Source organism: Micromys minutus (assembly GCF_963924665.1).
Source record: "Micromys minutus genome assembly, chromosome: 7".
Taxonomy (NCBI): Eukaryota; Metazoa; Chordata; class Mammalia; order Rodentia; family Muridae; genus Micromys; species Micromys minutus.
Window position 1 is genome coordinate 66,404,202 of NC_137976.1, and position 12,069 is coordinate 66,416,270.

The 12,069-nt window shown below is 41.6% G+C and overlaps 1 protein-coding gene across 7 annotated transcripts in view; it reads right to left on the minus strand.

Annotated features, from left to right (window-relative positions):
- Positions 1-12,069, minus strand: part of TP63 (tumor protein p63) — a gene marked incomplete at both ends in the record, with an annotated part of 205,897 nt that overhangs the window by 14,045 nt on the left and 179,783 nt on the right. For 4 of the 7 annotated variants that reach the window (XM_080919389.1, XM_080919395.1, XM_080919391.1 and 1 more), the window contains 5 exons: positions 4,058-4,194; positions 6,726-6,808; positions 8,692-8,828; positions 9,544-9,653; positions 10,984-11,099. In XM_080919389.1, coding sequence (XP_080775515.1) covers positions 4,058-4,194; positions 6,726-6,808; positions 8,692-8,828; positions 9,544-9,653; positions 10,984-11,099 — 583 coding nt within the window. The remainder of the gene's footprint in view (positions 1-4,057; positions 4,195-6,725; positions 6,809-8,691; positions 8,829-9,543; positions 9,654-10,983; positions 11,100-12,069) is intronic. The other 3 variants (XM_080919390.1, XM_080919392.1, XM_080919394.1) reach the window with 1 other exon arrangement.

Sequence of the window (12,069 nt, forward strand, 5' to 3'; positions counted from 1 at the left end):
CCTTAATGATGGAACAGATGAGGCTGGCAAAGAGCTTGGTCCTAAAGGTGTTCTAGCCTTAGCTGATGTGTGGGCTCACTTGATTTTCCCAGCCTTGGTGTGAGGGGCTCGAAGCAGTCTTGAAGATGCCGCTGAGACACAGCATCCTCTGGCTTCTGTTACTATGGAGCTACAATCAAGATGTACTATAGAAGGGCATCTCAGGGTATCATGGGGTGTATTACAGGTTCAATGGAATCTACACTGTAGAAAACAAAATATAGTTTTCCAGAGAAAACCCACAGTTGGGCGAAAGTGTAAGAAAGCCACACTGGCCTAAGGACAGAAGAGGCAAGAAGGATGAATTCCAGGGAAAAACAAATAAAAATACAAGTCCCATGGGTCTTTAATATAAAAATGAAGGACTGTTAAAAGAGATGTCAGAAAACTTCACTGCTGATATCAGTAAGAACAGCAAAAGGGTGAAATTTAATAATAATAATAATAATAGGAGTTACAATAATTGGATCCAATTTGCTCTCCCATCAGATTCCAGCTTTAGTAAACATAACTGTCTAAACTTGTACCTGTACGGACATGTTAGTGGAAGTATCATTTCTTAAACAGTGTAAAGCCTGCATATGTCTCTAATGACTTGAATCAGAGCAACTCAATTTAAATATCTGGCTTCCATACAGCTTATGATCATGAAGGTAACTATGAGGGATTATAGATAAATAAATAAATAAACAAACAAACAAACAAACCCATGCACAAGTAAAAGGCAAGCAGAGAGAAAACACAGAATGGGAGACTTAAAGAAGAAATTAGACTGAAAATACTTTACTGCCATTATGTAGGAAGCATATTGCTGTCCCGCCAATTTTCATTCTATTCTTAAAAAAATTTTTTTTGATCCCTTACCAGCATAAAATCGGTACTATGTTTTAGAAAGAAAATCACAGGCTATTATAGGAACTTTCTAAGTAGATTTATTCTTTTCAAATGACTGCCAGGAAATTAGATTTTCATTTTTCTTTGTCTACTCATTCCTTTTCTCAGAGATTTGCATGAAAACAAAAGAACTGAAAACAAAAACAAAAACAAAAAAAAGTCAAAAAAAAACAAAACAAAAAAAAAAAAAAACAAAAAACAATCTCAGCCGAAGACAGTAGCAACTTGACTGATGTCAATCATCACGAACCGGGTACGTGTAATGGTATGAAGGGGTAATTGCACCAAACACCTGTATTTAGCTAAGATTTCCTTCTGGGGTCTGTTAGTGTTCCATGCACAGGCTATTGCAGCTGGGATACACCAACTCAAAACCATGCACAGGATTGTTTCAAATGAACACCCAAGGAGGGAGGGATGCTGCTAAATTCTCACTATTCATCTTTAGCTACGCCTAATGAGTCCCTAAACATTTTTAGACTATTTCGCTAGCACAACTTTCGCCATACATTTTCTTCTGACATGGAATAGATCACTCCATAAAGAATAGATAATAATTATAATTATAATTATAATTATAACTTCCCTTGGAGCAATTCAAACCAACCAATCTGCTACCTGTAGAAAAGTCCTGACACAGAGATACAGATCTGTATTTTCATCTACACAGTGTATACCAACACAGATAGCATGAGCCCCTGACCAGAATTAAGCCAGTTTTTTTTTTTTTAATGAAGTCTGTAAAACAAAGATAGTAGGTTATTTCCTTTCTCCTTTAATTTACCAAAGCTTCCTTAAATGGCCACATTGATCTATACAGTCTTGAAACCTGCAAAGCTTTCTTAATAGTCCAAAGGTATTTGGTTTGGAAGTCACCTGTTGGTTCAAACTACAGGAAGACAGGAGCCATATTCTTGTTATCTCCATTTGAAAGTCGGGTGTTATAATGTGCTCTGATAAAATGGTTGCAACACTATAAGCCATTAACTATCTAAGCAGAAATTAGATTTTATAGGACAAAAGAAGCTTTCAGTTGAAGGCTGCTGCTGTCAGATACTGACTTTAGAATTCTTATATTTTTTCATATATATATATACATATATATATATATGCTTTCTGATGAACCTAGGAAAGAGAAATTTCATTTCAATGAACACTAGAAAATGAACAATATATTTATCTGCAAAAGTATTTGGCAAGCTGTGTAACATGGCTCATGAGCTTCTAATGGTTTTCCACTTTTAAATATGGAGGAGGTAACAGTCATGACATGAGAAATGATATAAAATATAAGGATCAGTCTCCAGAATAAGGTACTCATGTGACAGACACTCTCATTCATTTAGCATCTACTAGTGTTCTGATACAACCATAAAACTGATCAGTTATAAGAGATCATCTGCACCAAGAGGCCTAAAATACATAATTCTCACACTTTACAGGAAAAGGAAAAAATGGTTACCAATCCCTGGGCTAGACGGTTCTTTTTCATTAACTAGAAAAACTAAGTCCAGGGCTGAAGACTCAGAACTAGCTCAACACAGCACATTAACACATAATGTAATCCTACCGGTGTCAGGATGGTGGGATCAGTTTGTGAGAAGGAACAGAAAGTAATCTATGACCTACTTGTCAGAGGACAGAACTCCTCCATCTTCCACCCCAGCCCCACCCCAGTTTCTACGTTTCTGCTTTGTATTCCTTCGATCCCTTTTGTATGAACTAAATCCACTCTTAGACTTGAATATAGTAACAATTGTTGGTGTCAGATATACAAAAGAATCCTTATGATCACCAGTGAGAATTCTGTTTCTTCTGATGTTTCTGAGACACCACTCAATTTACTTTTTATGGTTGGTCTTCAGTACACATAGTACCTACCAGGTGTAAAACTTTAATGTTAGATGTGATAAGAATTTTTTCTAGTCAGAAAGTGTCTTAAATGCTCAACAGCTTTGAGTTGAAATAAGGGCACACTCATTTCTGAATCATCTTCTTCTCACTACCCAGAAGTTGCCTATGACTACTAGAGATGCAGTCTGCTTCCTTAGCAAAGTTGGTATTGATGAAAAGAGGAGAGTTAGGAGCCCCTTTCACAGTAGTAGTCAATAACATCAGAACATAACCATTATTGATCTTTTATTTGCATTTCTATTTTAAAGGTTCTCTTCAGTCAAACCTTCTGATGATTAGAATAAATTACCACTGTAACTTAAAAAACAAAACTTTGTTCTAAATCAAGGTTATTATTGATATCATTTCTTTTTAAGCTGAAATGTTGAGTGTTTGAAATTTCTCCAGTGGATCAAAACTGTAATATAGACATTTATCTCCTGAGACTCTCTGGCAACACCTGAACTGATATACAATGTAGTAAACTCCCAAGTGATTGTACTTAAGCAGCAAAAAATAAGAATAAGCAGGGCTCTGATTGGCTTAAAGATAAGAATAAGCAGGGCTCTGATTGGCTTAAAGATAAGAATAAGCAGGGCTCTGATTGGCTAATCTGCTATCCACTTCTTGTTAGCCACAAAACAATTAACATCATCAAAGCTTCAATGAAGGAGGTAAAACTTAACATATGAATACATTGTATGCATATGCTAATGGGGTTGAAAAGTCTTTTCCATTTATTTGAAAGTGTATTGCTGAAAGACAGTTAAAAGCAAAGGTGCTAAAACTTAGAATCCTGATATTGCTGTGCCCCTCACTGGGACATACTTCAAGGAACAGGGCTAGGTCTCAGAATCCTTGTCAACACAGCAGGCATCACCTTGTAGGAAAACCTCATTGATATTCTTTATCTAAGTAGGCACCCCAAATGGGATTGAGTATATTCTAGAAGATACAGAGCCAATCTTCTGAGATGAGTGAAGGGTGTTGAAATAGACATTGTTAGAATAGAGCATTAGTAAGTATTAGTATGAGTCTGGGGCTCATAATAGAACACAAATGAATGTTTATAAGACACACAGGAGGTGAAATCTGAAAAAAGTGCCAAGCCAGCATGTCTAAACTATTATGGACTATATGTAGTCTCATGGTGTCTGTCATTAACCTACTGCTGATGAAGACAAACAGTCACCCTTGTTCATGCCTTCTGAAAGGACGGTGACACACTCACTGTTTCTGAAGTAGGTGCTGGTGCTGCTGCTGTTGCTGCTGCCTGTATGTTTCAATCGTGTGCTGAGGGAGGTACTGCATGAGCTCCAGCGACTCCTTGATCTTCAGCAACATTTCATAAGTCTCACGACCTCTCACCTACGTAAAAACCAGAAAAGAAAGAAGATGAAGAGCCAAAGGTCAGCCAACTCCCATTATTCGAGGATCCCGTATGGGTAAATGCACTGACTCATGAATGCATATTTGTAACATGAATGTCAATATGGCTGACACATTTCAGTTATAGGCATACAGGCAGAGATGAAGGTGAACAAGGAGAACTTATTGCTCCTGTTTCAGTTCTCACACAGTGAACTAGCATTCTTTGCTAGTTGAGTTACTTCTATAATAGTTCATATTTTTTCATGGTCTTTATTGATCACTTTGTTGTTTACAATGGGCTCCAAACTAAAAGGCTATGTTCTGTTTTTATTGGTGAAGATGCAGTGCTGTATACCATTCAGAGAAGGTGCTGGTGTTAGACAAACCTTATCTAGGAATGAGTCAACGTGCTGTTGACTATAAGCTCAGAACGGATGAACCTACTACCCACAACACATATTGGACAAGACATCTTTAAACAAAAACATGCCCCAAACAAGGCTGGCTGTCCATCTAGTGACATGCTGCGACCCGAGATTCATAGGAAGCCAACACTACCTTTCTGTTAAGAGCAGAGGTTCCATTTCAACTACAATTTTATAAAACTTAACCGCCATGAAGAATAAATAAGCTGTCTTTGGAATGACAAAGGGTTTCAGGAGGAATGAAGTGTGCCTCTCTTTTGAAGATAGCTTCCTTCAAAAGGAAGAGAAGGCTGAAATAGGATGAAACCAGCAGCTTACATGGGAACTGTCGGGGCCCTCAGAGTAAGTGCTCAACACATTCTGGACCTGAGGCACCTTTGTGCTGCACCTACTCATTGGCCTGAGCACGAAGGATGGACCTCGCCCGGGTTCTTTGCTGTGGTTGTGAGCTTTGCTCTCCTCTTTCCTCTAAGAAGCCCACCCTAATTTGGAGCCTTTCCTCTCCAAGTTAGTTCCTTCCCTCGCGTTTCCTTAGCCTTGCTCTACCGTGGATTTCATTACCTCGTAACTAGGTTCTCAGGAGAAGGTCAATGCTTTTAAGATAAAAGGTGCTTCATACTTCCTTCTTATTGCTCAGGATCCAGGCTATTGGTCATTCAATGAATTAATTCCACTGTTTTTTTTTTTCCATATTATAAGCTCCATTTTGTTTAAATTTTCATTACTTTTACATTCAGTTTATCATAGTAGCTCCTTCAAGCACACACTGGGATGTCTATAAAATACTGGTATAGCAGGAGCAATGCTTCACCCAAGGGTCACAATTCAGTTTCTATATGGAGCTTTAGAAACAAGACTGAGAACCTCAGCTGGTTTCCCTGGGGGCCAGGACTGGGAAGGCTGGGGAGGAAGCATGCACACCCAGACCTGCTGAGCAGCCTAAGCTCCAATCGCAGCTCAGCCACTTCTTCTGGCACTGCTGCCTGTGTGAGCGTGGATGGCATCTGGGCTGCACTGGTTACCAGTATTTTACAAAGTTTAAGAAGAAGAGTAATGGGCAGTGCAGATGGCAAAGACCCAGTGCAGTAAGAACTCAACCAACTCTAACCATAGTCTACTAAAGTGACCTCGGTCTTGGCCTTGTGATATCAAAGGGTCCTGTGTAAGAACTGGGCCAAGCCTCCTGGCTCTTCACATATGACTGTAGATTCTGCCTTGCTTGGTGGCTTTATAAACCCTCCCTAGGAGAAGACAAGTGTTCCCTGCACTTAGATATGATTAATGCTTGAAGAGATGGATGTGCTGATTGCTCTGAGTATACTGCTTGTTACATGTGGTTGTCATGTGTCAGATAACCACAGTGCACCCCAGAAGGTGAATAGCACCTCAGAAAGTGATTAGCAAATTGCTGGAGTGCCCACTCTGCAAACCACGTGTGACAAAAATTCAGGAATGACAAGGCCGTGTCAAAAAGTTCTACCCCTCACAAATAATAACATGTGAATTAACTTTAATTATTTGATTGAACATGATTAAATATAAAATATAAAAAGTGCTATTATGGGGGTAGCCTTGACAGAATGGGAGAGTAAATAGATAAAGTCATAATATGCGCATATTCCAGGAGACAGGATCGCTTCAGGTTTTGCTAAGAAAAACCTCTTTGCTTTACTTTATACATTCTTCTGCCATAGCACTATGTTTCCTTGTCTCTGTTTCCTATGTTTAACCCCTATATTCCAAAGTCGTAGCGGGTTGCTGAGCTTGTGAAGGCAGAGCCCTGGAGGATGAAATTAGTGTGTTTGTAAACAATTGCCAAAGAGAGGTTTCTACCCTGAGAAAGACAACAGAGATGAGGGCAGCATTCCAGGAGGAGGCCCTCATCAGGGGCAACTTGACCTTGGACTCCCAGCCTTCAGCACTGGGAGACACATGTGGCTGTTGTTCACAAGCTCCCAACCTATATGTCATCTAAGTTACTCTGTTGTTCTAGCTCCAGCTGGGTGAGAGTTTTTTCCCTTTTGCTCCAGGCTACCGGGCCGATGACCGTCTAATAAATGCACATTCAAGGAAGGCCAAACGGAGGCTAGGAGGATGACTCACTGGGAGGTAGAGCAGCTCGTCATCTGGGGATCTCCGTTTCTTGATGGAAGTCATCTGGATTCCGTGTGTATTCTGACGGAAAGCTGCAGGAAGGGAAACACACGTTTCACCCTGGGGAGTTACTGACGCAGTGATGTGACTGGCAAGTCGATTATTTAAGGGTATATAGTAAATCCAAACAGCCTAGCAACCTGTGAGATGAAGGACAATTGTGCTAAGTACCATTGAGTCGAGTCGATGCTAATTGCTTTTATATAAAGTAAGAAGGTAGAGGAGGGCTGGAAAAGACCTTTAAAAAGGATGTGGAGTGGCTTCCTGTCCACACGCTACCTGAATGTGTCTATGAAAAGCTGTTACAAAAAAGGAAAAGCTCTTTTTATTTTTTGCTTTTTAAAAACGTTTCAGTGGGAGAGGATGTGCCTCAACCGGCAGAGACCTGATCTGCCAGGATGGGGGATATGGGGGTAGGGGGTCCCCAACTTCTCAGTAGAGGGGGGAGGGGGAGAGAGAGGGGGACTTGGTGAGGGAGGGAGAAGAAAGGGGAACAGCATTTGGGATTTAAACAAACAAATGAATTAATTGACTTTAAAATTTATGTTTTAGAGTTAAATGTGTGGTGCAGGGGCTGTGTTTGTGATAATAAAACAGGAGAAATGGCAGAATTAACAAGTGATAAACCGCTAAGGTTTTAAAATTAGAATATATAATTGATCATGATCGAGTTCTGAAAATGATCTTTCCACCACATTCCGACATTCCGTGCTTACTATACACCACCGAGTGTTTAGGGAGAGAGAAGCTGAGGTGGTGTGGGCCCTTGCTCTCTGCCAGCCACAGGTACAAAAACAAAGTCAGAACATGAACATGTCCGTGTGACACATTTGAGCTGTATGAGGAAAGAGCAATTCACGTTTTAATTCACCTGAATACTAATAGATTATAAGATAAGGCCTCCTTATGAAAGAAGTATATAGTTCAAATTTCTTGATGAAAACTATGCATCACAGTCTGTGTCTGGAATTCCAGAACATGGACCAGGGAGAGAGTCGAACTGAGCACAATGCTTCCAGCCTGATTTAGATTTCCAAGTCAGGATGGGGTAGGGAGTGGAATCTTTTGTATTTGTTTTTTTTTTTTTTTTTAAAAAAAAAAAAACCCAAACAAGCTTACTGCCATCTCATTAGGCTTACATTGATGCAAAGGGCTTTCTGGGTTATTTCTCTACAAGTCAGCAGCACACGGGAAGCAGTGCTCTGCAGAGGTAGCCAGTGGCCTTCAGGACCCTGTTGGAGTTACTGTGGTGGAGGCATACTCCGTGGGTCACTCGAACTTTCTCCAGTGGGGGCATCTCTGCTTCCAGAATTTTGGACTTTGCGTTTCATGAAATACCCATTTAAAAATTCAATTAGTTCGAATCCAGGTTTAAAACAGATGATAAGGCATCGGAGACCTCATTCTGTTTAACATGTGACTACAAGGCTCAGTAAAACCACATCTGTGTGTCCCTGGACTATGACTAAGGAAATGTGTTCTCTCCTTAAGAGTTTCTAGGAGAGCAGGTGCCATTTTAGCTTCACCCTTAATAGCTGAGAGATAAATCAATGCCTGGAGCTTTAGGTAGCATTTGACCCAGGTGGAGGGCTTACAAAACAAAGCACTGGATGTTTCTAATGCAACAAGTCTGGAGCGAGCCTGGCTTTCCAGATGTTGCTGTTGCTGTTGCTGGGTGGAAGTCAGGTTCGGAGGAATCTTCTACCTAGACCTCCGACTAAGTTTGTAGCTTAAGCAAGCTGGAGTGGGTCCACTTCTGGCTATCCTACTTGCTGTGTGACCTCTGACCGTGTATGTATGTAATTTTTGTTGCCGAGCCTCAGTTTTCCTCACGCAGCCTTCCTAATATCATGTGCAGAGTCCTACATCTGGAGAAGACTCGAGCCTGCCCGACCTGGCCACTACATCTACTTACGGCGCTTCGTACCATCGCCGTTCTTTGCACCGTCCGATACTTGCTGCTTCCTGATGCTGTCCTCATCTGCCTTCCGGTCTCTTCCCGGGCAAGCACAGATCCGGGCCTCAAAGCACCGTCGGCCCAGGACTTGCCCACTGGAAATTAGAGAAGAAGAGGAACAGGTTAAAGTTACAGATGTCGAGGTTCCCTGGAGCTCATCACGAATTTTTTCCTTTCACGAATTTTTCCTTCCGCGCTGACCATCTTATGGGCACCTCCTGCCCCCCCCCCACCTTTCAGCATAGCTGTTCAGAACAAGCACCCCCAAAGCGCCAGGCAAAACAGGAAAGTGCTTGAGTACCACAAGCAATGTGAATAAAGAACATTCCATTTCTTCTGCAAAGAACCTCCAAGCCATTAGCTGAACAGCTGTATTTAGCTACATATTTTGAAGGAAACTTGAGTTAAGCCAGGGGATGTCCTTGGATCAAATCCCCCTCAGGCAGCTCAGACTGCTCAAGGAAACTGCTAAATGCCTTGGGGCCACCTGAAAACAAACACTGTCTATCCAAAACAATTCCAGTCAAAAGGCAAGAATTTCAGTCTGAAGTGACTGGCGTGCCTCACTTGGCTCCTTTTTTGCCCCCTCCTCTGACACACACACACCCCTCCAAGCCCTCCCCACTTCCCTGTCTCCACTTTCTCGGATCTTTTGGTGTTTAAAGCGGATTTGCAGCTCAAAGCACTGGATCCGGGCCTTCTCTTTCTATGGCAAAGGTAGTAAAAAAAAACAAAACAAAACAAAGCAGATTCCACTTGGTCCTCAGGCTCTGGCTGGTAATGAGTTCAGTTCTCCTCATGGCCACTTACTCTCTGGTTTCCAGGGTAACAATGATTAAAATCGGACGGCGGTTCATTCCTCCGACACAGCTGCTGTTACACATGAAATTGTAGAGGACTGTTGTGAATTCAGTGCCAACCTGAGGCAGGAGAAAAAGAAACATGTATGTGCATACATGATGTAACATGTAACATGCTCTCAGCTCTGCCCTCAAGCACGCTCCTTTACATGCCAAGCTTCCTTCTAGGAAGGAATGCTGTAAAATCCCCTGGAGAGCTGTCTTTGTCTTGCTTTCTAGAAAGCTTCAAAAGAATGTTTCTAACATGGGAACAACATGGGCAAGATGGGTAACACCGGCTCACTGCTCTTTGACCCTGCTCTTTCGAAACCTCACCCAATTTACTCACTTCAGTCTATACTACATAGCTCCCTCTAGAAAAGGAGAGATTTTTCTAAAAGTGCCCGAATTAGCAGCAATTCTCTGGGGATATCTTCTTATTGAAGACGAAATGAGATTACATAGGTTTGAACGCACATTCTTCATGAAGAATATCCTACAGCTAGAACTTCCTCAGAATTAATTCAACTAAGTTGTTCATTTTATAGACAAGGCATTTGTAACCCAGAGAGGGTGAGTCACATGCCAAAGAGCCCATAGCTAGCTAGGCCACAGCAGAGCAACTCTGTCATTCCTGTAGTCCAATGACTACTGTCTATGATGCATGGGTCTATTCTGTTTCACACACATTTGTAAATGTACCATCTGTTCAGGCAAACTTCAGCTAAACAATGTGTTATTGCTTCTCCCATTTACAATCTACTATAAAAAAAAAAAAAAAAAACCACACACATCTAGCATTTGTTTGCATGCACTACCAATCCCCAATCCCCTACCATCTAGATCAAAGCATGCTTCATATAAAACTGGCTTGCACCATTGCTTTCTGCTTTGAGGAGGGCAGCACAGTCAGAGCCCCATTCCCATGCTAACTCAGTGCTTTTTAAGTGAAAGATTTTAAAAGGAGATTTATTCACTTTTTTATATGTATGGGCATTTTGCACGATATATGTACAGTGTGTGTGTGTGTGTGTGTGTGTGTGTGTGTGTATGTATGTATGTATAGTGTCCCCACAGGGCAGAGGATAAGAGGATATCAAGTCCTCTGGAACTGGAGTTGCGGGCAGTTGTGAGGACCCATGTGTGTTGGGGTGGGGTTGCAAATAGAACAAGGTCCTTTGGAAAACAGTGAGTACTCTTAACTGCTGAGCCACCTCTCCAGTCCTGTATTTAGGATCTTTAAGCGGGTGACATGGGAACTAGAGATATGAAAAGAATGCTTTGCAAGTATTTGGTGACAAGGGTGAACACGGTGATAAATGCTAGATCCCACATGTGACCAAATGTGTGCTATGTCCTCTACCCTGCTAGCCCAGCTGCAGGTCTGCCTCTGTCCTGCTTGCCTGCTTACCTGTGGTGGCTCATAGGGGACCAGCACACTCTGCCTTCCCGTGATAGGATCTTCTACGTACTGGGCATGGCTGTTCCCTTCTACTCGAATCAGATGACTAGGAGGGGCAATCTGTCCTGTGGGCCATAAGAGGACAGACTAGTTAGCTTACACACCCTATAATCAAGAGTATGAAATGAAATGTCATGGAAGCCAATGATGGTGGCCTAAGAAGCTGTCTAGTGTCACAAAGGAAACCCATATCCTCGAGCAAAGACACCCTTGTGGCCAGTGTGTATCATAGATGACACCTGGCACTTTACAACAACACAAAGAGCTTTATGAGGATCAGCGTCTAGGCAATGGGTCTATGCTCTGGCACCCAACGTTATCCATTCAAGCTCCCATAGAATGCCATGCCACACCTCTGACATCATCCACTAGTTTTCCTTCTTCCCTTGCAAAATGGGCAACAAACAAATACATCTAAGACTTATTGGCGAGCATACTGAATGAGAAGCAGAAGAAAATGGCTGAGCATATGGCAGCGATCAAACACATGCCTGCCAAACACAGGGCCCTGGGTTCAAGCCCCACCACTGAGACAAGACAAGCTGAATACCAGGAAATGACAAGTACTGTTTATCTTTACCTTTTTTCTCCGGTCCATCTTTAGACCTAGATTTAGTTATAAAGAGAAGAGACTCTCTGGCTTTACTGTGCTCAAAGAGGCCCAAGTTGGAGATAAGAAAAGAACTCAGGTTTTACAAAAAGCCCAGGCACAGTCTTAAAATTCTGATCTTGGTAACACTCTATAGGAAAATGTTGTAAGGGACTATAAAGGTGTCTTTACCCTTTGGCTATGATGTTCAGTCTATGAAAACTATTCAATAAAACTGAAAGGCTAAGAACGCCAACAGAGTCACTACTGCACTGTTTATTTTGATTAAAACAATATTGTGTGAAAAAATTGAGGAAACCTCTGAAGTATTGTCATTTTGATGGGACCCAGACATTTAGGCAAACTGAGGATGAAATCTGTGTGTATGGTATATTCTATACGGTATGCTGTTTACCACAAAGCAAGACACAAACATGTGGACAATG